This window comes from Petromyzon marinus, chromosome 7 (genome assembly GCF_048934315.1).
Source record: "Petromyzon marinus isolate PM22_M1 ecotype Great Lakes invasive population chromosome 7, UKy_Petmar_22M1.pri1.0, whole genome shotgun sequence".
NCBI classification, from domain to species: domain Eukaryota; kingdom Metazoa; phylum Chordata; class Hyperoartia; order Petromyzontiformes; family Petromyzontidae; genus Petromyzon; species Petromyzon marinus.
This window is the reverse complement of record NC_133673.1, coordinates 17,037,946-17,063,081: the sequence shown is the minus strand read 5'-3', so window position 1 is coordinate 17,063,081 and position 25,136 is coordinate 17,037,946. Positions and strand designations below refer to the sequence as shown.

At 57.3% G+C, this 25,136-nt stretch overlaps 1 protein-coding gene across 9 annotated transcripts in view; it reads right to left on the bottom strand.

Moving 5' to 3' along the window:
- LOC116940058 (xylosyl- and glucuronyltransferase LARGE1-like) overlaps positions 1 to 25,136 on the bottom strand; it is a 136,613-nt gene that overhangs the window by 5,037 nt on the left and 106,440 nt on the right. For all 9 annotated transcript variants that reach the window (XM_076065474.1, XM_032949344.2, XM_076065473.1 and 6 more), the window contains 13 exons: positions 16,548 to 17,266; positions 10,952 to 11,367; positions 10,583 to 10,665; positions 9,146 to 9,269; positions 8,840 to 9,011; positions 7,890 to 7,994; positions 5,415 to 5,527; positions 5,165 to 5,290; positions 4,594 to 4,749; positions 2,408 to 2,571; positions 2,023 to 2,301; positions 818 to 964; positions 96 to 291 (listed from right to left, as the gene is read on the bottom strand). In XM_076065474.1, the coding sequence (XP_075921589.1) occupies positions 96 to 291; positions 818 to 964; positions 2,023 to 2,301; positions 2,408 to 2,571; positions 4,594 to 4,749; positions 5,165 to 5,290; positions 5,415 to 5,527; positions 7,890 to 7,994; positions 8,840 to 9,011; positions 9,146 to 9,269; positions 10,583 to 10,665; positions 10,952 to 11,367; positions 16,548 to 16,653 (2,187 nt within the window). In that variant the 5' untranslated portion in view covers positions 16,654 to 17,266. The remainder of the gene's footprint in view (positions 1 to 95; positions 292 to 817; positions 965 to 2,022; positions 2,302 to 2,407; positions 2,572 to 4,593; positions 4,750 to 5,164; positions 5,291 to 5,414; positions 5,528 to 7,889; positions 7,995 to 8,839; positions 9,012 to 9,145; positions 9,270 to 10,582; positions 10,666 to 10,951; positions 11,368 to 16,547; positions 17,267 to 25,136) is intronic.

Here is a 25,136-nt window from a genome sequence, read left to right as displayed (position 1 = left end):
ACGGTCCGTGTCTCTTGTTCTCAATCGAACGTGCGGCAAGTAGCGGCCGTGTGCGTTTGTTGTGCCGCTGCCCCTCCCGCCCCCCACCACCGCACCTGCGCGTCGAGCTCCATGACGTGCGCCACCTTGTTCCAGCCGAAGCCCACGAAGCGGCGGTCGTACTCGGGGCAGTCGCTGCGCACCACCACGTACGGCTCGAAGTCGGCCTCCCACTCGACGCGGTACGGCGTGGTGGCCGTGCGCCAGCGCGCGTAGTTGGTGGGCGCGTGGCCCCGAGTCCACACGTGGTACCTGCGCCGTCGCACACCGCCGCAAAGTCTCGCAAATGCTTTGTGGGGGGGGGGGACTTTGTGGAACCACCTGGACCGTCCTGGCCAAACCACAACACGTGTGGCTGTTTTGTGCCGTGTGTGAGGACTGGGATGGGTCTAGGAGTAGGAGCGGGGGCAGTGCCACGGATCGTCTCCTCGCCGGCGCCCGCCTCCAGCGCCGTGACCGCGTGCCCCCCCCCCCCCCCGTCACTCGCGAACATCGAACAATCGAGGCCTGGAGGGAGGGACGTGGACCCTATCGGTACGGCGTAGGAAGCTGGGATGAGGGGTATTAATTTGTCTGGCCCCGCGGGGAGAGATAATCAAGACAGAGACATTATCCGCAGCTCATTTGTTGGGCAAGGCATTCGCATTTATCAGCGGTGCGCCGGCAGACACGGACGGCGCAAACCGTGCCTCCACCATGGCATTGTTGCGGCGTTGGTGCTAAGTTCCAAGTCTTGTGAAATGCAACCTTGGCGCCGTCGTGCGCGCACTGCACGCACCGGAAGGTGTAAAGTGTGCCCATGTCGAGCATGGAGAGCAGCTCCGCCTTGGACTTGGGGAAGGAGAAGCGGTAACGCAGCGTCTCGAACGCCGGCACGATCAGCGCCTTCTTGCTGCTTGCCATGTCCAGCTGCTGGATCGACCTCCTGGGGTCGCATGGTGATGGGGTCAAAGGGTCACAGGGTCGTAAGGTCACGGGGTCACGGTCACATGGTCGCGTGGTCACGGGGTCACAGGGTCATGAGGTCGGGCGCGCCCAGTCAACGTTATTGTCCGTTCTTAAAATTAGCATCTCGTTTCATGCTCTAGCATCGCTTTATCAAAATTAACATCTCGTTACTAAAATTAGCATCGTGTTCATAAAATGTCCTGTTATGAAGTGGGCAAAACGAGTCTCAAATGCGTGAGCAGGTGCGTGCGTGGGTGTGTGAGTGCGCGCGCGTGTGCGAAAGAGGCTGCGTGCGTGCTTGTGTGAGTGTAGGGAATTGCACCAAGGCCTACATCTCTGCTTTATTGACCTGGTCAAGGCCTATGATACTATCAACAGGCCAGGGCTGTGGGCAGTTCTTCGTGCTTTTGGAGTCCCTGACTCTGTTCACAATCATTAAGGGCCTTCATGATGGTGAGCAGGTCTGGGTAAAGCTACGTGGCTAGGAGTCGTAGCCATTCCCTGTTCAACTTGGGGTGTGACAGGGATGTCCTCTGGCTCCCACATGATTTAACATCATCTTTGACTAAGTAATTCGAGAAGCTTTCCATGGCTGTACCGGAGGAATTTTCATCTGGTGGGAGGCTGATGGATGCCCAGGTGCGGTCGAGGGATGGCTCCCTATTGGTCAACCACGACTGGTACCAGCAGTGTCAAGATCATCCTCGATGAAGGACACTACTGAGCAGTTGGAGGTAGTCACCCTCCAACAACAACGGAGGGCAGAGGAGCAACGCTCACAACAACGAGTGGAGTGATGGGTGGATAAAATGCAGCAAGTTGGCAGTGTAGGGGGTCATCTCATGGCACCTGGGTCTGTCCCGTGACCTCCTTGCAGCGAGCCTTCGACACTTCACCCGGTTTCAAAGTGCACCTGGCCTAGCACAGGCGCCGTGGCGACGTCACCGTCACTTAGTGGCAAATGGCGGTTGTGTTGTTATTGGTGTGGTGAGGGGGTGGGGGAGGGGTCGAGTGGGGGGGGGGAGGCACACGCACCGAATGTAGTCGTAGAGGCCATCCATGGGGATGAAGTCGATGTCGGAGAGGAAGACGTAGGGCGTGTTCACCTGGCCCATGGCCACGTTGCGCAGGAGGTTCACCGGGTAGAATTGGCCCTCCTTGTACACCACGTGGTAGCCGATGTTGTCGCGGCGTGACAGGATCTCGGAGGCCTGCGCGTAGCGCAGGAAGTGCTGCGCCTCGCCGTCCGACATGTAGAGCGCCAGGCTGATGGGGCCCTCCCAGTGGCGGCAAATCGTCTCCAGCATCTGCAGCCTGCGCATCGCGTAGTGGCGAGTGCGGCGGTGTGCGCGGCGGTGAGCGCGGCGGTGAGCGCGGCGGTGAGCGCGGCGGTGAGCGTGGGGGTGAGCGGCGTGCTCACCGATCCATGGAGAGCTGTGCGACGAGCGTGACGTCGGTGCCGTCAGCGCTGGGCACGTATTCGTGGTGCAGGAAGTAGAGGTGCGTGCGGTGCACCGTGAGGCGCTCGCGCCGGAAGTCGTAGCACAGGTCGTCCTCGTCCAGCTCCGAGAGCTTCTTCTGCAGCTGCTCGCATGCACGAGCACATCAATACGCAACTCAACACACAATCACCACGCACATCAACACAAATCCAAAATAGTTACACGGTACTCTTTGGTTCTTTCGGTAAAGTTACGTAGGTAGAAAAATAAAACAAAAAATTACATATCACGACGTTTCAATCGCAACACAAGCGGTCGTCCTCAGGCGGAAAAAAATTATCCAGCAGTGGAACTGCTGAAACCAGCGAGAGAGCAGCTACAACAGAGCAGCTACGTGGCGATGGGCAAGCAAACGGGGTCTGAGCTGGAAAGGAATTCCATCCCCGGACGCAAGCACGTCAGTTGTGTTAATGGGGTAGATTGGGGAAAGAGAGATTAGGGAGATTAGCATGAAATGAGCTTCTGTCGCCGCATAAGAGTATTAGTTACACACTAAATGATCAAATAAGCGTAATAAAGATTATGAGCTCTTTACGAGCATTATGTAAAGGGGAACTGAACGAGAGGCGAGCGACCCTGCACCCCACTTGCGCGCGTGCCAAGCGGGGGGCGGTGAGCGCGGTTGGGCCTCTTGCGGCCGCATGGCCTACACAGGTCGATCACTCCCCTGAGCCACAGGACCCCTGGGTCACGCGCCTCTGAGCAGGGCCCCCCCATCCCCCGGCCCAAGTGGAACGAGCCCCTGGCCATTGGAGGAATTGGCGAAGTCGTCAAACACGACTCATTTGCTGGGCACCGATCTCATTGCGATTCTGCGGGACGCTGCATTGGCAGTGGTGCACTAAAACCACAATCCCAACTCATTCGGCAATAACTCGGTGGCACTGAAGGAGAGGAAATCAATGGGCGATGTTTCGAGCGATGACCCTCCTCTCTGCTGTCAAGAAGGACCAACGTTCAACATGTCCCCTGTCGTGTATTTATTTTTCCGTTTAGGGCCACGGCGTTAGCAGGGAATGGGATCGGGCGGCAATGTTGAGACTTGCGGTTGAGTGAGCGGAGACACCAGGTGGAGGGGGGGGGGTCTTCACTCGTGAACCAACGTCTCCACAACCTCGTGTCCACCACAAAGCCACCACTACACCCCAGAGCTCTACCACCAACAACAACCACCACCACGGCCCTGAGCACCACCATCATCAGCACCACCACCGTTACCGACAGCAGCTCGATTGACTGACCGTTCATGGTGAATGTGTAAAACTGGTCGGCGAGTGGGTGGGCGAGTGGTGTGCGAGCGAGGGGGCAGCTGGATGATTGGTTGGTGAGTGGGTGAGTGGGCGAGCGAGGCTTTGAAGGCACCGCGTGGACGGACGGGCGATTGCTCGCGCGAGCTGGACATGAAAGCGCGCTCGGTGTAGACAAATCCAGGGCGCGCGCCCTAATTGGAGTGTTTCCCCGGCGTGTTTAAATAACGGTGAGATTTACATGTAAATGTCTGAAACGTAATTTTTTTGCAAAGGGTTCTTTAGTCGTCAGTAGCACTTTAAAGTGGTAATGAGGTCCGCGCTTGCGTTCCGTGGCGGTGCCGCCTTTGTGCGGTTGATGTTATGCGTAGTCAAAGGTGCAGGCTGAGGACGCCACCTGCGCCTTTGTGAGAAGAGACAGTCGAGCGGAGTGGGGTGGGCGACACTCGCTCACCCACCACGCTCACCCACCACGCTCACCCACCACGCTCAACCACCACGCTCACCATGCTCACCCACCACGCTCACCCACCATGCTCAACCACCACGCTCACCATGCTCACCCACCACGCTAAACCTCCACGCTCACCCACTACGCTCGCCATGCTCACCCACCACGCGCTCAACCACCACGCTCACCCACCACGCTCAACCACCATGCTCACCCACTACGCTCGCCATGCTCACCCACCACACACACCCATACCTACACACACCATGCTCATCTGTACACTCATCATTCTCACCCACCCATAACGCCCACTACGTTCGACCACATTCACGCTCACGGCCGAGTCCGCAGGGCAGGCCGCGACTCCGACCCGCGACAGGGACCCCACCGTGACCCCGAGGCTTACCGCTTCGCTCTCAGCGTCGCCGTCGCTGGCGCAGCCGAAGAGCTCCCGGCGCAGGAGGTTGCCGTCGTACTCGAGGAACGTGAGGTAGAGGTTGCGGAAGAACTCCACGTGCTTGTTCTTCACTCGCAGCTTCTTGGGTGAGTTCCAGTGAATCACCTGCACCATCATCGTCGTCGTTATTGTTGTCATCATCAACAATCATCATCATCCACTTCTTGGGGAAAACATCAGTGGTGAATATCCGAACCGGTTTGGGGACTCTGCTAGGTCGACTCAGCCCCAAATGAGTACCTGGTGTGGTGTGTAAACGTTAACACTGGGCAGACAAAGGCGACCTGGTGTGGTGCTGGCCACCCACCACCTTGTGTGCCGCCCTGCATAGCTGCTCGCTAACAGCACTTGCCCCAACAGTCTGTTAAGGCTACACAGAGGATCTTTTATTTTTGTGCGTGTCTGTATCTGCGTGTGTGTGCGTACGTGCGTTTGTGTGTGTCTATGTGTGCGTGTCTATGTGCGCACGTGTGTGTCATGTGCAGGTGAGTACGTGCGTGCGCGGGCGTCCGTGCGTCACCTTGAGGTCCGACACCTCCTTGTAGCACTGCTCAGAGCGCGTGTGGTCTGAGAGCTGCACGTTCCAGAAGCAGGGCAGCTGGTGCACGAGCACCGGGTTCTGCTTAATCACCGCGTTGAAGATGTCCTGACGTGGGGACACACGTGCGTAGTGAGACATGGACGGGCGCAGACAGACAGCTGCGGCGTTCGCTCGGTGCGTGTGGTGTGGCAAGAGCGGCGTGCGTTGTGTGGCCTGAGCGGCATCTCACCTGGTCGGCGAGCGACGTGGACAGCATGCCCATGAGCTCGCGCTCCGCCGTGAGTCTCCACATCTGATCCCACTTCATCTGACGCAGCCGCTCAAACAGTAGCAGGATCACGCCTGGCAGCGCCACGCGCAAGGCACACACCGCCGCCACCTTTGTACGAACACTGCCATCTCCTCACTTAAAAACTCTCTACGTTGTTACGAGTACAAGAGCGGAACCTTGTTTAAGCCGGGCACGGTTAAGCGATGGCTCAGTTTCCTGCCGCGTGGCAAATAAACGACCTCCTGTTCGGCGCCATTGGGCATCTCGGGGGTTGGAGGCGCCGAGCCGGCAACGTTGACACCTCGGGTTCTGCTCCGGGTTTCAACCGCTGCCTGCAATTGAACCAGGGTATCACGTGGAGCGAGTTATAATAATCGACTTGACCGTCATGCGACCAATATTTATCTGCAGCGGGGCGGGTGGGAGGGCGCCACACCTTAGTGTGGATAAGGAGTCACTTGATGGGAATTCAGAAGTAGCTCTGTGATATCCGGTTCCAGGGACCGGTTCTCTGAAACGGGGAGCTGCGCTGCGGGAAATAGACAGTGAAATAAAATAATGATCACCCCATTTGGTTCCTTTCACTCGGTCCTCTGACGCTGGAGACAATTATGGAAGCTTGACGGCGGAGGCCGTTCCTCTGGCCTTCCCCTCCGATGTACCGCCACGTGGGCGCTCTGTTTAAAGAGTTAATTAGTCTCAGGTGAGAGATGGCGGCGCCTGTTAACGAGAGGCTTGATTGGGAGCTCGTGGTGGTAGGAGCGGGGATAAATCAAACCACGCCGCTGCTAATGTGGTCATTCGTCTCTCCTGGAAATCTCTGCCGGAATTGCTCGCGGGGTCACGGGAGCTGAGCGCACCGGCTGGAATAATTTGACGGCCCCCCCCCCTTCTCCACCTCGCCCGCCCCCTCCCCCATTTCCATCTACACGGCCCACATCACATGCACACACACAAACGCATGCACACACAAACGCAAGCCTCACTCCGTGATTAAATAACAACTACATCCAGTGGCGTCACCAAGGACGTGTCCGTGCCCGCGGTGATAGCGTCCTCTCATCGCGCCGTATGAATGGCCTGCGATTGCCACTCTCACTCCCTTTGCCTCGTCCCAAGGCCACTGCTGTGCCCTTCCGGGGATGGGGGAGTGGCGAGGAAACACCGCGGCCCTGAGCTCTTTGCCCGCGGCTTCGTTTGCCGGATTCCGTTTACTGCAGTGGCACTGCTTCCCCTCTCCAGGCAGCCGCTGTTCCCGGGGAATAATTTTAGCTGGGCTGGTCCGGGTCAGCGACTCAGAAAAGAATTGGCACTGGCTATGCCACCTGATTGAGGCCGAGTCTCTCGCCTATGCGCGCCTGTTCCTAGGCCTGCCCCAGTTCCTAGGCCTGCTCCAGTCCCTAGGCCTGCTCGTGACCTAGAAAATAAAATATTCAGCGAGAAATGAATCCCTGTCTGTTGTGGGTTGTCTCTTTTATTGCATTACAATTATTGTTCATTCAGGAAAGCCTCAGAGTCTCAAGACTGGTATAGAGGGTCCTGTTATTAAAATTTAGTAATTTGGAGGGAAAAAAATCAGCATTGGAATCTTTATTTGGCCAGTAACCAGTTACAATGCTATGGGAGGTAACCAGCCACATCCCTTCTAGCGACACGTCCTGCCCATGCCCACTCACAGTCTCGAGTTTGCCTTTGTTCTTTGTTCCACACGGTCCTCTGTCCGTCTCCAAATGAGTGCCTCTCGCACTTTCCAGGGTTTGTTACATTTGTGTCATCACGCCAACTGGCACGGTGTGAGCTGTGCATCTCACAGGTGAGCAGTGCATCTCACAGGTGAGCAGTGTATCTCACAGGTGAGCTGTGCATCTCACAGGTGAGCAGTGCATCTCACAGGTGAGCTGTGCATCTCACAGGTGAGCTGTGCATCTCACAGGTGAGCAGTGCATCTCACAGGTGAGCAGTGCATCTCACTGGTGAGCAGTGCATCTCACAGGTGAGCTGTGCATCTCACAGGTGAGCAGTGCATCTCACTGGTGAGCTGTGCATATCACTGGTGAGCAGTGCATCTCACAGGTGAGCTGTGCATCTCACTGGTGAGCTGTACATCTCACAGGTGAGCTGTGCATCTCACTGGTGAGCTGTGCATCTCACAGGTGAGCTGTGCATCTCACTGGTGAGCTGTGCATCTCACAGGTGAGCAGTGCATCTCACAGGTGAGCTGTGCATCTCACAGGTGAGCTGTGCATCTCACTGGTGAGCAGTGCATCTCACAGGTGAGCAGTGCATGTCACAGGTGGGCTGTGCATCTAACAGGTGAGCAGTGCATCTCACTGGTGAGCTGTGCATCTCACAGGTGAGGAGTGCATCTCACAGGTGGGCTGTGCATCTAACAGGTGAGCAGTACATGTCACAGGTGAGCTGCGTTGTTGTTACCTGTGTTGAAGCCTCGCCCCAGTGCTGGCCAGGGCTTGTGATTCTTCCACAGGTTGCCCAGGTACCAGTCGCTCTGATTCTCCACCAGCCCAATCACCTGCTGACCTGCACGGCATGCGCCCCGTGGGGGCCACGCAAGGGCAAGGGTCACTCGCGTAGTCGGTGCGCGGGCCGCCGGGGACCTGGGCTGTTTGAGAGCGCCTGTTAAGGCTGCCCATTAAAGTAATTGGTATGTGAACCTCACCTGGCACCCCAGGTGAGGTTCACATACCAATTACCACCAGTGGTGAGCACAGTTGTGATGGTGTGAATCACTACCCAAGAGCTCTCCGCGCAGACAGATGGACCTGTACACGCACACACTTACACATATCTGTACACACAGAGACATATGTATACATTCACAGACATATACAAATACACACGCAGATGTGCAGACACACACGGACACTTAAACTCATACCCACACACGCACACACAAGACAAAGACACGCACACGCGGGAGTGCAATGCGCTCAGACTAACGCTTGTTATGCTAATTATTATGCCCGGAGCAACGAAGGAGCAGTCCATGAGAATCCGGCTGCCGTCCACGCGACAGTGACGACAATGGCAGGGAGGTTGGGGGAGAGGGCGGAGAGCCGTGTGCTCCTGCACCTCCACTCGCTCGCCCGATGCGGTGCCGAGCCGCGGTAGCGAGCCGCAGACCTTCGCATGCGATCGATTGCTCCAATGACCGCATTCCAAGATCCAATTTTACCGAAAGGTTCGGGGTCAAAAACTGACCGCTCTTTGGGATGAAGCATGGCCCGCAATCACCGGGATAATACGTCAACGCTGCTAATTAATTCTCCCCGTCTCTCCATCTCTGTCTCTTTGTCTCTTTCACGATTTTCATGGGCAGTTTGTGCTATGGGGGTCGTATGTCGGGAGGGCAATGAAAGGCTGACCTTTGAACTTGTGAAAGATGGCCCAGAGTTCGGCGATGTCGGTGGCGAAGGTGATGTCGGTGTCGAGGACGATGATCTTCTCGAGCGAGGGTGGCAAGGCCTGCGTGAGCACCAACTTCATCAAGCCATAGATACCGGAGTAGTGCTTATTGGGGATCCACGACACCTCGGACTGCATACGCATGCATGCACACACACACGTACGCACGATCGGATACACGTACGCACACACGGCTGCTGCATTGCAGCGGCTGCTGCGTCGCCGCGGCTTCTGCGTTGCTGCGGCTGCTGTGACTGCGCAGTAACCTTGAGCTCGTCGGCCCCATAAAAGTCGATGCGGAGTGATGGCACCATCCACATCTTGAAGAGCGTGCTGAGGATGTGCTGAGCCGTGTGGTCCACGATGAAGTGGAAATGCAGAGGATTCCTCCTGCACACGTGCACATGCACAGGCACGCACGAACACACGCCTACGTTAACGCACAGAGACCGCACACACAGCCATACGCACGAAGGCACCAGACGTACATGCACACAGGCAGCACATACACTCACAAAAGACAAATAATCTTCGTGTAGCCCACACAGGCTGTTGGGCCAAGTGCTGTTCGCGAGCACCTATGAAGTCAGGCGTGACACACGAGGGGGTGAGTGGCCAGCACCATGCCTGCCCCATTTAAGGCTGGACCGGTTCAGATATTCGTCACAGATGTTAGCCGATAGCGGGAATCGAACTCTGGTTGCCAGGTTCGTGTTAACCGCTACACACACAGACACACACACAAGCACGACAGACGCATGTGCGGAAAGGTGCCCCATGTAGAACAGTGGACGGCAGGGGCAGCCTCTGAGCGAGTGGCTGAAGGAGAGGAACACTTGAGCCGATGACCCCAAAAAGCGGGGTCATCTCTGGGTGACGCGCGACAGCAGCTCGCACAAGCAGATTGCGTGTACGTCACGTGACGTGCACATTGCTCTCGGCCTTGTCGAGGCTTCTTCTGAAGTGAACGGTTGAGGCTCAGGACTTGTGTGGTTGAGGCTCAGGACTTGTGTTCACAGGAAGTGTTGCATGTTTTAGACATCACGCACCTGCCTACAGCGGGCACCAGTCTCCGTATATTAAGACAGCTGCAGAGGAAATAAATAATGCGACAAAAAGCAATTTGTGCAACGCGATACGATCTAGATTTACATTGCATTTGAGCGCGATCGCACCTCCGCAAGCATCTTAATTCGTGTTCATTAAGGATGCGGCGGGACTCATAAATAGCACGCACGTTCACATTTACTCGCGAGCGTGCACGACACGATGTTCGTAATCGTTCCGCTCACCCCTTGCTGAGCCGCGTTGGCGCGGGGAGGGGGTGACCGCGAACCCACACGAGCCCCTCCTCGCCGCGCGTCGCCACCCATTAGCCAATCGTTTTAATTTTCCAATCTTGCGTTCCACGCCGCTCGCCACCGAATCGCCCCGAACGCCCTCCCACCGAGCACTCGCACGGCGGGGGGGGCGGAGAATGCTTCCCAGAGGACGCCCGCCGTGGAGAAGGAGCGGTGAGACCGGTAGTGGCACTGGGCCACGAAGGATGGCGGTGGCGCGAGGGGGCCTTCATCCAGCAGTGGATAGACACTGGCTGCTCTTGATGGTAAATATATTGCACGGCAGGCTTTTGTTCGGCAAGCGTCTATGCGCTGCGGTGCGGTGTGGGGTGCGGTGTGGGGTGCGGCGTGGTGGGGCCTGACCGGTGGAAGAGGATGGACTTGACGAGGGTGACGACGTCTCGGCTCGCGTTGTGGCCGGCACAAACGATGGCGATGTGGATCACCTGCGGGGTCGAAGGGGATAGTGGAGGAAGTGGCGGGGGAGCGGGGGGAGGAGGAGCGAGGGGGAGGAGTGCGGTAAGAGGGCGGCGTTGGTGGCGTGGTGCATCACGGGCGGCATTGTGCGCGCACGTGGGTTTAATTCCTTGCCAACGTCGCCCATCCCCGGGTCCCTCCGCCGTCTCAGTGTGCGGGCAACGTTCATGCAAAACAATACCCGCACGCACGCACGCCCGCGTCGCACCACCCCCGCGATGGACCCCAACCGGGCCGCCCCGGGACCGCGCTCACCTCGCACTTCTGCACGGCCGGGTGCTTCGCGCACTCGCTGCTGTTGCCCGCCGCGCCGCCTCCGGCGCCCATCCCGGCTTTAGCCGCGTCCTCGCCGGACGACGATGCGGGGGGGGAGAAGCGGGTGCGGTTGCCGGCGCCACCGCCGGCGCCCAGCCCGAGTCTGCGGCGCAGCTGCCGGTTCTCCTCCTCCACCTCGCGCGCCCACAGCTCCAGCGCCCGCCGGCTGCCGTGGTGCCGCCCCCCTCCCGAGCCGCCGGGGCCCTCGCCGTCGGCGCCTCCTCCCATCGCGGGGGACGGGCCCCCCCCCGGAGCGCCTAGGACGCCCGTGCCCGCCCCCCCCTGCGCCGCCTGCACCGCACGGGGATTGCCGGCGTGCTGCAGGACGTTCGACTGGGCCCAGGCCAGGGCCCCGCCTGTGCGCGAGGCAGACAAGGGGACGCCGAGGAGACGTTGGTGAGCCCATCAGTGCCGTCTTCGTTCATGCCACATGCAAACACAGTATTGAGACTCGACGAGATTTTGCAGGATCTGCAAATATTATTATTCGATCATACAATTAAAACCCAACCGAGCCTTAAGGCTTATTCTGAAGAGGGTCCTGGTTTGGGATGTTAGCTTGGGCAGAGTAATTTTTGCATATGGGAAGATAGCGGACAGTACAATATCGCACATCCATCTCCCTGAGGACTGACACATGGGTGGATCTGTGGGCGGCTAATCAGTCGGGGTGGATGTGCGACATCGTTCTGTAAGAGGAGAGAGCCGGCGATCGCATCACAGAGCCCTCGACTCTGCGTCCGCTCCGTGTGCCACGGTTAAAGCTGCGCCTCTGCTACAGCTCACGTGCAGAGCGCCCATCCTGACGTCCCTCTGCTTTTGCTCATTAGGCAGTGGCGGAGCCTCGCAGCGCCTCCTGAACAAACACCCGAGGCGGTAGTTCGTGCGAGTTCCGTTCATTCACCGCGCTGCTGCAGCCGCATCTGCGATCACGATCCCAGAGCGATGGTTCATGGCATTCATCATCGTTAGACAATGCTCAATGATGGTGACCATACATAACAGTGAATCCCAATGCAATGATCACCACAAACAATGGATGAGAAATCTCAATTTACACGATCTCGGTCCGAGCAGTGCAGCATTCATCGTCGCCTTCGTTTAGAAAACCCCCCGGAAGCGATGAAAGCGTCCCAGCGCTTCACGCTGGCCCATCAATGTCCTCTATTTATTTGCGTCTTCTTTACGAGCGCTCGTAAAGCATCTCCCGCGCTCACGCCGCGACGGCGGGCGCTCGCCGCGTCCCCGGGTGGCGAGGGACGCCGGAGCGAGGCCGGTGCCGCTGGAGCTGCCGACCCGCAAGGTTGTGAACCAGCCACCGCTTCAGCCACCAAAACACCGGGATGCGGCTCACAACAATCGGGACTCGTACCCTAGGAAACATAACGCCGTTATTCTCCACCTGTATGGAATAGCGCCCCCTTCAACCAAGAGTACCGGTTCCTGTGCGCCCACAACCTAGGTCACTAATTGTCCACGCCCGTCTCGCGTACGCGTTGTTCATAAGCCACGGTTTTCACGACGTGCGCTCCTTAGTTGTTTTATGCAGGCAACCTTCCTCACGTGCATCCGCTCATTTCTCTTCCACGGTATCCATGCCGCAGACTACGCCCCACGGGTTGCGCGAAGAGACGGCTACGACAACAAGAAGGGCGATCTGGGGACACCCCGGACAGGTGGCGCAACCCGAACCCCACGCCCCCCCCGCCCCCGCCGAGAATCCCTCCCGGTTTGATCGTTCGCACGTTACTGACGGCGCCGCTCTCTTGGTTTGTCTAATTTTGCCTACAGTCATTAACGAAGGCCGAGTCGGCGTCGCCTGTCGGGCGCGCGAAGCGGCGATGCGCCGGTTCACCCGTCGGTTAAAATCGATCCCTGCACACGCGGCACGCTCAGCACGCGCCAGGAATTGCTCGGAAATTCCCAATGCACCTTTGACCTGTGCTGAAAGAAATCCAGAGCTCATCGGATAGCAATGTAGACACTCTCTTCTCATTCCTCTGCTGTGGTTTTGAGCAGTGGAAACACGATTTGTCTTAATGAACAAAATTTACGCAAAGCAGCCAGAACAATTCCACAGCCCCAGCTGTACACCCTGCTCCACGCTCTCTAGTCCACGCTCTCTGGTCCACGCTCCCTGCTCCACGCTCCCTGCTCCACGCTCCCTGCTCCACGCTCCCTGCTCCACGCTCCCTGCTCCACGCTCTCTGGTCCACGCTCCCTGCTCCACGCTCCCTGCTCCACGCTCCCTGCTCCCCGCTCCCTGCTCCATGCTCCCTGCTCCACGCTCCCTGCTCCACGCTCCCTGCTCCACGCTCCCTGCTCCACACTGTGTGAGTGAGCATTACTAAATGGCAGCGGCGCGCAGCCGGACTAAAATACCACAGCTACTGGCGAGGGCCCTCCTCCACTGCCGCCATCACCACCACTGTCCCTACCATCACCGTCACCGCCACACGCTTCATCCAGAATCCTCTAAATATTGCGTTGGAAGATGTTGGCTTCATATGGTGCGGAATAAGTTCAACGTACATACATGATATGGATATTTAGTAGGAGGGGAAGTGTCATTCCATGGAACGTCGACTGTTGTGCATGTTTTCATTTTACTGCTGCTGCGTTATCGACGAATGTTTTAGAATTCCCGGCCCATGCAGAGGTCGCTCAAAATTCTACAAATGAGCGTTCGTTGGCGTAGACGCGAGAGCTGCCACGGGCCAGCGGGCCGGCGCCGGCACCGCGGCGCGTGGCCGGAGCACATGGCCGGAGCGGATTAAACTCCCGCTTTGCCGACGGCGCCCTCCCGCCTACGCCCACCCCCCGTACCGCGGATGAATAGAGGCAATCAGCGCGCAACGCCTCCGCGGGCCGCGCTGCCAGGCGGTCGCGCGACGGCCACGGTTCGCCCGCTCCTTAATCCCTGATTGTCCCCAATCGCGCCGGCCACCCGGTGAGGTCGGGGGAGTCTGTCGGTGTCACGGCACGATAACGGGGAGTGTACGAGGGCGCCGGGCGGTCCCGGAGGGGGCGCGAGGAGCGGCGCCCGTCACGGAGGCCGCGCGCCAGCTTCACGTCGCTCCCTCCGCGCCGCTCGAACGCGCCGCTCGAATGCGCGAGCAGAGCGCGAGAGAGCACGTGCGTCGCCTTCGTATTGCTTCTAACAAATGAGAATTATTATCTCTCCGCAGCAGCAGAAGGAGGAGGAGCGGGTGGCGCTCCGGGTGTATCGCCGCCCGCCGGGGAGCCGTGTATTGAGATGTAAATGGGTCGCAAGACTAAAATAACTCGTGCTCTCAGAAGTGGGAACAAAATCACAGCACTTTGAAATTTGAGCTCCTTATCTCAGCCGGCGCCCCACGTTTTCAGACTTAAAATCGTCCGCTCATCTTTGTCACGAGCGTTCAAGGTGTGCGTTTAAATAATCTAAAACATGGAATTCGTTCCCTGCAGCTCAGCCACCGTTCTAACATTCCTTAAAAGCGCTCGGATGTCTGCGTTGGAGTGGAAACGGCGGGGCTTGGGCCGAGGTTGCGGAGGACCACCGCTCTGCGCCGCAGGACAACGGTAGCTGAAACCAAGGCCCTCACTCTTCTCGCGATGGGAAGCCTCGACCGCAGCCTCCAGTAGGGGTGGGGGAGCTACTGTATGGATGGCTTGGGTCTTGCACGAAGACCGAGCCATCCACACTACACCACCGACTGCCTGCGGGCTGTCCATTTTGAAGATCATTTAGAATAAGTCAACAGTTTGACCCAGACTTGAAGCTGAATGCACCATCACCACCATCGTAGCGAGGACGCAAAAGTCAGTCCGAGCACGTCCGACACACCGCGATGTTACACGAGCATTTATCTCTCTTATCAAGAAAGGTGGACAAGTTATTTCTATCCGAATCACGGGCCTGACCAATGGACATGCTGTTCCCAAGGAAACAAGCCCCTTCATGATGGCACCCACGTGCTTCAAGCGTCTGAAATGCATCCGCAATTGTAGAATTGCCACGCAGCAACATTATGATGGCAGCTCTGAACGTGTACTTCCACAATAGATGTACAAGGTGTCTATGCTGGGTTCCAGTCCCTCTAGACCAAGCAACCCACAAAGGAGTGCCCCACTGGTTTCATGTTCTTCATCTGCCCTAGGGATATGACTTGAAAAGCAGCTCTACATCAATGTATAAGTTGTGAATCCAGCTGCTGGCAATGAATGACTCGCAGTGGACATGAGTCCATGACGTGAGGTTGTGATAATATTCAATTAATTTGTTAATCATAAGTCCAGTGCTATTATCAAATTAAATGAATGAACGAGGCAGTTTGATGACAGTAGCGGGAGGATCCTAGTCCTGATCAGGAGGGATGCCGACAATGATGACGATGAAGAACTCTATGGGTGGTAAATTCCGAGTGTGGCATGCACGGCTTACGAACAACGGCCTCGTATGTCTGCCGAGTGAACGCCGGTGGCGAGGGGCCCACGACCGGCACGGCAGACCCTGCCGACAGCGCCGGTGCCGAACCCTGCGGCCCTCTGCCTCGTGAGCTCCTCTCCCGACCGATAATTACCTCCGCACTTATCTCGCCTCGAGAGAGGGCGAGGGAGGCGATCGAATGCGATTGCGTTTCGCGCTAATCACCTCGCGCCGAGGCCTGGCTGCGGGCCGACGGCGACAACCTATCCCCGCACGTCCGCCTCCGCGCGGGCTGCTCGAGGGGGAATTACCACGGCAGTCTGGTTCCCGTTCCACTCAAGGAGATTACATTGTGCGAGCGGTGCTTAATTGGCAGAGTGTGCGGAGCGTTAGCAGCCCGCTGATTAAGGCCCCGCGGAGAGTGGCGGTGCTGCGAGCGGCACGCGGCACGGAGAGTCACGTGGGAAGTCTCCTCCGGGAACCGCCACCAAAATATCGGCACGATGTCCGAAGTTTTTTGCTCCACGTCCTGGGAGCTTGGTCAGGAGAGCGTTGCGGGCTGCTACTGCTGCTGCAGCTACCGCTGCTGCTTGACATTAGCTCAGCTGTCTGATGTAGCTTGGCCAAAGCTGGTTTCGATTTGTCTGAGAGCTGAGCCAATCAGCATCATGATCCGGTAACAGCAGCAGCAACAGCTACAGCAGCAGCCGGCAATGCTTAGGGGCTATTCATTGAGTACGTACGCAGGTGGGGGGGGGGGGGTGTAAAAAGTCCGCGTGCGTACAGGGAGGGGGGGGGTCAAGTTTTGACAGATTTCTGCGTACGTACTAAATGGATGGGCCCTAATCTGTGGGAGGTGACCCTCTCGTTTCAGTTCCTGAAGGTGCTCCAGTACATGGAGCGAAACGTCGGACATCTTGCCAAACGACACGCAGCACATCCCTGAGAAGCGTGGGAGAGCTGTCCCGTGGTGCTTTAGTTGAGGTGTCAGAATCAGAATATGTATTTAGACTGGAGGAATCCGATGAGCTATAAAACTCTTTTTCAAAGATGTCCCGTAGGGGCAGATGAGAACGTGGTGAAGGGAGCAAGGAAGGAGAGGGAGGGGGGCTCCTCCTCACAAACCTTCGAAGCTCCCTGTGAAGAGGTACAGCCACGTGACCATGGGCACGAAGAGGAGCGTTGCCGTGGCGAGCAGGATGCGGGCCCGCCGGCGGCACAGGCCCAGCATGGTGGGGGCGAGCAGGCAGAGCTGTGGAGACGCGTGGATCAGATCGGACCCCGGGGCCCGTGCGGCCCGCTGCTCGGCTCCATCTCCGCGCCGGACGTGAGCGTGGGGAACGGGCGGGGGAGGTGAGCGAGGGCGGTCGTAAAGGGGTGAGTGCGTTCGCGATGATGTCGGGCGGGTGGTGGACGGTGAAGTTCACCTCTCTTGGGTACGCGTGAGTTTGAGCGAGGGAGGCAGTGGGGATGGTGGCGAGTGTCGAGGTGAGCGAGAGGTGAGTGTGGAGTTGAGAGTGAGAGTGACCCAGGCCGATTGGGCTGATTTGATCTGTCGTGCTCAGGTGATGTGTGCCGAGTTTGTCTTCATGTTTTTCGGCCGAACAACATCAACACTTCGGCGTCACGGTGCTGCCAGCGACGACGGCAGTTGCCGATTCCTGTGGAGTCGCCGTTCCGGTGCGGCAGTCAGGCGAGGTAGCTGCGGTGGCGTGCCGGTGGCGATGGGAGTCAGGTGATGTAGATGGAGCCACTGTGCGAGCGATGGTGGCAGCGGTGATGTTCACAGCAATGTTCTGCCATCCGACGGTCGCGTCATTAAATATGCATCGGCGACCGTGGCCCTGAAGGAGAGAGAAACAACACGATTAGCAAATTACTCAGAATCATTCAATTAAAATAAGTACATTTCAAGAAAACCGAATTAACGAACAATGATCACAACTGATTAAGTTCACAAAATTGAGCACACTTTGTTCTCATCGTGCACAAACCCTCCTAATGGTGCACAACGGTTGTCAGCAACAATGGACGCCGTGCCGACTTGGCACACCAGAAGCACCCATCGCCCCATCGCCACATCACCACATCGCCCCATCATCTCCTGCCGAGCGGGAACCCAGCATCGGCTCATTCGCCGCAGCGTGTGGCATCACGGTACGGTGGGGAAAGGCAACGATATGAGGAGGCCTTCATCTAGCAGTGGATTGACCGTGGCTCACGTTTATTGCAAATGACTCCTGGTTGTTGCTGTAGACGCCCACTTAGGGGCACATCTGGGAATGGGGTGCGGGGGGGGGTTGCTGCTTTTCTGCTCCTCTCCGCAAGAATGGTGGTGCTGCAATTTTCTTTTTGATTAGTTTAATATTACGCAGTGAAAACCCAATGTACACGCAATCCACGTGCTCCCCTCGTGGAGCGACTCGCAGTGGAAATAAACGCACGGACGCTTCCCCGTGCCTCTCCGCGTCCACTCCACCGCGCCCGCTGCACCGCACCCGCTGCTCGTTCCTGATGCTTCACCGAGCGGGTCGCACGCCGGCCGGGGTAGATTGGGCATGGCGACCGGCGGGTGCGGCGAGGGGCCTTATCCACAGCGCACGCCGCGCCCCCGCACGGGATCGACGGTTTTCCCCTGTGAGGCGAGCGGGTGGGCGGGAGGGCGAGTGTGATACGGGAGCCCCGGGCAAGTCGTCCATCACGCACTCTCGCCTGAACTCATGGGGCGGGCTCGGCCAATTTCGGACCGCCAAGCACCACAACCACCGCCCTCTCGTCTCAGCGCCATCACAACCGCGGAAACCGGCGGCTCACCCATCCCGGCGTGCGATAAATTACAAGCTAATGGCAAAACTAGGGAGCTGTACCAATACCCCAAGCGGTAGAGGTGTGGGTTATGAACGGCTAAATTATCGTTTGTAATTGTCGCGTAAATTACGCGGCGCCGCCCCTGACGCGCGCGGGGCTGCGATGTTTACGGCCCCTGGGGGAGCGTAACTCACGACCCCCACGCAGCCCGCTACCCCACGGCCTCCCTCCCCTCGCCCGACAGTGTGAGGCGATCTGCCGGGGGCGCCCCCTCGCTCCGCTCGCCGCTCCGTCTGCGGGCAGCGGCGTCGTGGCGCCCTGGAGGGATTCGGGACTACGGGTGGCACGAATTAGACAATGGGAGTTCACGCACCCAGGACGCGTGGCCTCCTCCGATATTATACAACACTGGGCACGTCATGGCAAGAGTAACAATAATCGACAACACCAGAAGAGGGGGAGCTCCGTGTAAACTCATGGACGCGAGAGGTCGATCACTGTTCTTATTATCTTTGCCACTGACAACTTCCGAGATCTTTAATGCCCTAAGAAGCTACCTCCTCAACAAGAGAGGATACTGGGACAGCCAGGACACGTACCGACTCTATACAAATATTAGCATATAATTTGCATACAATTTTACTTGTGACGATGGGGGGGGGGGGGGGGCACGTGTTGACTCGTGACTAGGGTGGGGGGGCACGTGTTGACTCGTGACGAGGGTGGGGGGGACACGTGTTGACTCGTGACGAGGGTGGGGGGGGGGGCACGTGCCGACTCGGGTGGGGGGGGGGGGCACGTCTGGTCGCCGGTAACGAGACTCGATGAGGGAGACGTACGCTGCACGTTGCACTCACTCTGCGCGTACTCTACCCCCTCCTCCACCTTCATCCACCCCCTCCTCTGCGATCCACCCCCCTCGATCCTCTCCACCCTGCTCCCCCCGCCACCTCGCACCACTGCTCCCTGCTGCTGTCGCCGCTAATTCAATCGCGGGAGATGAATTCAGTTCCAGGCGTGGCAGCCCAGTCGCTGCGCCGCGACCTCCGAGGCTCTGCGGCGACAGTCGCTTCCACTCGTGGAGTTTTGCACGGAGGGGGTTGTGGCTGGACATGGGTGGGTGTGGGTGCCTGCGGGCGCCATCGGTTCCTTCCCTCTGCCAGGGCCGGCGTGAGAACGAACGAGCGAACGGAATCCGCGGTTCACGAGGCCCCGCGGTCGTTCACCGCCGGCTTCGCCAGGGGTCGTGACCCCCCAAACATTCGCTACTCTGGGTGGGGAGTCACGCTGCTGTGATTATTGAAAGAGCTATTCCGCTCGCGGAGTCTCATGACTATTTTTAAAGAGGGTCCTGCCAGGTTATTGCGGCAGGGGGCGACAATTGCTGTCCATCTCAACCGAGTAATTTGCGGCGTGATTTTTCATGTGTGCAGTAGCACAATTTGCGTACTCTTTCGAATGAAGTGGGAACTGTAACGTCCACTGTGTGTGTGTTTAGGTAGATACGCCTTCAGTATTAATTATTCAACACCACCCCACCCTCCCCCTTCTCTCTTAAGGCAGCCTATTCAATTGCCATGATTCAGGGTTGCCATCCAATCAAGAATCAATTAAACTGTCTCGTTGTTACCGGGTTGCTTGTGCAGCACTTCGCACTGGCAAAGTGAATGTTACATGATCATATAATTTACCATATCATTACCAAAGCATTGCCACGTCATTGAATTCATTGTAAATAATAGATTCTCAGACGCACGATTTGGCGCGTGCATCGTGAGCGAGGCGATCGACCGCCGGCGCGGAATCGACGCTGAGCCTGTCGCTCGTCGCCGAGTCCACGAGTGCATCCCGAGCAAGGCGACCGCAGCAGCAGCAGTAGCCGGCAGCGAGGTTCTGACGATCACAAATCGGCGTGGAGCCAGTACGACGCATCCGACACCAAATAAAGGCGGTTTTTGTATTTCCGCTCTCAAGTAAAAATCGTGTTCATTTCTGAGTGATTGGGGGACAACTGCGCGAGAGGTTCCGCAGCTGACCGGGAAAGGCAATGGGGCGACTCTGCCCGCCCATCACGCCTCGCAAGCCACGTGGCATCGCTGCGCTCGGCCTTGTCTAGACCACCAACCCAAAGAGTGAAAAGCCGTGGCTGCGACGTTTGAGGCAGCAGCGTAAGGATGGAAATGAGACAACCGTGTAATCGCGGATTCATCCAAGCGAGTCGTCATCAGTACAGTAAAAGCCACCGCTGCCTTTGTCTCTCGAGGCGTGAGGGGTCTCGCACTCCTGGCTGCACCGCTACTTGCGGTCACGTGGGTGCACGGAGCCGGCGGGGAAGGTGATGCAAGGGGAGAGCCTGACCTCCCGGAATGAAGCGGGTAGGGAGGGGCGCCCATCTGTCAGCGCTCACTCATAAGTGACCCCTCCTCTGCCTTTCCGGCTCGTCCCGGCAGACGTTGAGTTCCGCTCGTAGCCCCGGATCAGTCCGGTGCGCAGCCCTCCCACGCTTTACCCAAACATGAAGGGGAAGAGGTAAAGGTGCAGCGCTGCCACCAAGGAGGGCCCCGAGAGACGGTACTCAGCCTACCCCTCCACGCTGATCCGACCTCGTGGCTCTGTGGTCGAGCGAGCGATTGGAAGGTTGCAAGTAAAAATCCTGGTTTGGGGTTGACTCGGCCCTTCATCCCTCCGGAGATCGACAAAATACCTTCCAATATGTGGCGAAATCAACAGTGGACGTTCTATGGTTACACTTGCCCCACCATAGGAATGGGTAACTTCCACCGCTGGCTCCGCGAGATGGAATACAACTGGCGACCTGTGGATTTGAAAGTGCGGGTGTGCGAACCACGACACCGCGCGGGATCGCTGGGCCCGGGGAGAATCACTTCCCCACCCAAGCCCTCGCACTCGGCGCTTACAGCTCGAGGTCACGATGGAATTGAGGAAGCGACCCTGTTTGTTTTGTTTAGTCGGAGCGGCCCGATCATTCGTCCCGTTGGCCTCATTTGTTCCGTCTCGTCTGCAACGCCCGTCCTGGCCGCTCCGTCTCGTTTGTTCTGTGTCATCTGCTACATTAGCCCCAAGGTAACATTTGCATACGGCTTGCATATAAATCTGAAACACTCATTTTCTGCACGCGTCTTTCTCCGCGTGGTGCGGCGCCAGCGCGGAGCCATCGCCACGCACGCGGTGGCCCCCGCGCCACTCCGCTGCTGCACTGTGGGTCGTGCGGGTCATTTCACCGTATTTCACCATATTTCACCGTATTTCACCGTATTTCACCATATTTCACCGTATTTCACCGTATTTCACCGTATTTCACCATATTTCACCGTATTTCACCGTATTTCACCATATTTTCCCAGATTTCACCATGCTGGGTTGGCACGAGAATGGATTTTTGCCGCACCGCCCTCTGCTGCCCGCCACGTGGCACATCCACGGGAGGAGCGCACGGTCGTCCATCCAAGCACTACCCAGGCTCCATCCCATTTAGCTTGCAGCAGACGGGCCACGCTGCAGGTGCTTTGGTCGCAGGCGCCACGGCATCGCCGCGTCGAGAGGCGGCGTTGAGCGCTCTGTGCTGCCGCGCCACGTAAAGAGCGGCGGCGTGTCCACCCCACGGCGGACAGTCCGCGCCTTGACCGGCACCACACGAGGACCGCTCTCTGGTTAACGGACGTGGGGCATGCAGGGGTCCCAAAAGAAATTCGCACAACGCGCACGCAAAGACTCCACCCCCCTGTATACCCACACCAAACTGTTAGGACAAGTGTCATACAGCCAGCAGTTATTAAGGCTGACTCACCCCACACGAGGGGGTGGGTGGCCAGCACCACGCTCCGTTGTATTTGGCTCCCTATTTACGATGTTGACACGCTGCGCCAGGTGCTCTATTATGACAGAGTCTACCTAGAGGAGGACCAGGACCGGGTCAGATATTCTTCTACCGATGTTGGCTGTGAGTGGGTTTCATTGCGCAGTGCGCTACCCACTGTGCCACTACTCCCAACAGACACACGAATGTATAAACGCAGGCACACACACAACACACGCAGACACACACACGCACACACAGACACACACACGCGTGCACGCACACAGATACACACACGCGTGCACGCACATCGTCCAGAATTAGCAACTGGGTAAGAATCCCTTCTCGTGCGTGCGGCGCAGCAGCAGCAGCGCGATCTTCACGCAGCACTTCGAGTAACCCCCCTCCCTCCCCCCATGGTGTCATCGATTTTCACAAAAGGTCAAAGGGCAAGGGTGGCCTCTCCACAGGCGAGCTCGAGGGATAGGCGCTCTGCTTAGACGGAGTTTTTTTTTTGAATAATCTGCACTGGCCAGACATGCGTGGGTGGATGTATCCACACTTCACCCCACCACTCCCGATTCTACCAACCAACTCGCTGTGCTGGAGTGTCGCTCTTCAACTGCTGGGCAGACAGAGGCGATAGTGGATAACGATGGTGAGATCTAGTAAGCCCATGTCTTTCCTCGCCCTGATCAGTAATTGAACCCTGAACTTGGAGCTTAGAATGCAGCCCCGACATCGCAGACATTTATTTTTGTTACCATCTTCCTTTCATTGTCCTTTTGTTTAGTTTATTTTATTCGACAACATTTTTTGTACATTTTTTCATGTTTCCCCAACGTTATTCCGATCGCGCGGCTATCGACGTCATAATGTAAGAAGAATCCCTTCGGAAATCTCACAGAGCAGTGCACGAACCTCCGCGTTGTTAGAGAATGGCACGCGGAAGCAGATATCACAAAGCTACCTCTGAGATAGCTGCTTTTTCAAGTGACCTCTGAACCACACACAACATGGGCCCAGCACCTTTCCCCACCCACTCCACAAATGAGCGAGGTGTCCGTCGCACGACTGCCGAACCGATATTTCATTCCCAGAGCTGGAATTTACACAAATTGGGTGCAGAAACGGTTTAATGATGGCTCTCGCGCGTGCGCACCGTTACCGCGCAAATCACAAAAACCATCACATCTCTCGCTGTTTACAAAGCTCCCCTCTCTCTTGCGAGCGAGCGGGTAGGGGAACACAGGTTTGGCTGAAGCTGCTGTCGCGCTCATTAAAACGCGATTACTGCACCAGCGAGCACGTGAAGGACGAAGCATAAATCATTTGCGGGGCCGTCCGCGGCTGCCGCGTGCAGCGACAAACAGTTGTTAACAACTCGCACACAACAACAGCAGCAAAGCCGCTGAACAATGAAAAACAAATGTCGCCATCGCCGCACGGCTCCATGGGAAGCGACGCATCGGAGAGAGTGGCATCTGTTCTGTGGGAGCGAGGCTCTCTCCCTCGCCAGGTGAGGGAGAACGAGAGTGATGGGTGTTGCTGCTGCGACGCGGTGTTGTGTTAAATTCGTTATAGCTGTGACGCAGTCAAAATCTGAATCTTTATTTCGACTGGAAGAATGTGGGGCTTGGGCATGACATGGCACGGCTAGAAGGGACGATGGCCAGTGGTCAAGCAGAATGTTGAGAGTGGCAGCCAAGGACTGGAACGCGTCCGAGAGCACGTCCAGTGAGGAGACGGAGTGATGAGATAAACTCGTGGGCAGGTTCTGGGTGGAATGTTACATGGTGAGAGATGGTGATGACCTCAGGATAAACTTCATCCAGCAGTGGAACTAGTGCTCTATATTGTACGTGTTGTATGTCAAGTCCATTTGTTTACGAACATGTTTGAATATTTATTCTCCTTGTATTATCTTCTCCAGTGATGCTGGGTGATTCACTATGGGGGCTTAGTTTCTTGTTGATGGCACAACGGCGGCACGGGGCCCAGACGCCGGGCTATGACGTGGGGGCGGCATTGGTCAGGTGGGGGGAGAGGTCAATCCTTGCACCAGGGCCCTTGTCACTCGCGCTGTGCCAAGGAGGGCAGTGTGGCGGTATGCAGAGGGAGGTGGTAGAGGCCGTTAGTGATGGCACACACACAGGCAAAAATACCTCGTTTAGTCCACACAGGTAGCGCCTATTGACGGTCGGTACGGCACACATGAGAGTGGCGTGGGCAGAACCAGGCCTGGCCACCTTTGTTTCTTCATTGCTGATGTTTTATACACACTGCACCGGTTACTCATTTAAGGCTCAGTATACCTAGGGGATGCCCAGAACCAGTTCAGATTTTCATCACCGATGTTGGTCGTGAGCGGGAATCGAATTTGGATCTTCGTTGGGTTCATCGCGCTGTGTGCTAACCACCGCGCCGCCGTGTGTGTGCGTGTACGTGGGGACGCCACGCCAAGGTGACATTCCTGGTGAACGCGGCACTCTCCTCTTATGCCGCTTTTATGAAAACGTAAAAGAAAAAAATGACACGATTCACAGGGAGCAGCCGCCGCGGTGCCGACGACAATTCAGCGATTTTTAGAATTGCGGAAAAAAGCCGTGAACGCCGCGCTCCCAGCGACAATCAGTGGCGAGGACACAGGGGCGGTGGGGGAGACCCAGCCAAGGACACAGGAGAGACTCCACAGAGAGAACCGGACTGGATTCACTCGGAGATTTGGAGTCACAGGGAGACCTGCATGGTCTGCCTGCACTCACGTGGAGACATGGGGAGACCTGGACTGGATTCATTAGGAGATCGGTACTAATGGGGAGATCTAGACTGCACTCAGAGGGAGACCTAGACTCACGAGAAGACCCTCTTCACATAAAGCCTAGGTTACACGCTGAGTCAGCTCGCTACACATTTTCCGGCTGTCCAACCATAACGCGGCTCTTCAGGCGCAAACAATGTGGTCCAGGATGGGTTGATGTATCACTCGGCACTGATGTTAGCCGTGGCCAGAAATCGAACTCAGGTCACCAGACTCATTAGCTTGGTGCTCTTAAGGGCTGCGCCAACGTTGCTCATATGGCATTTGT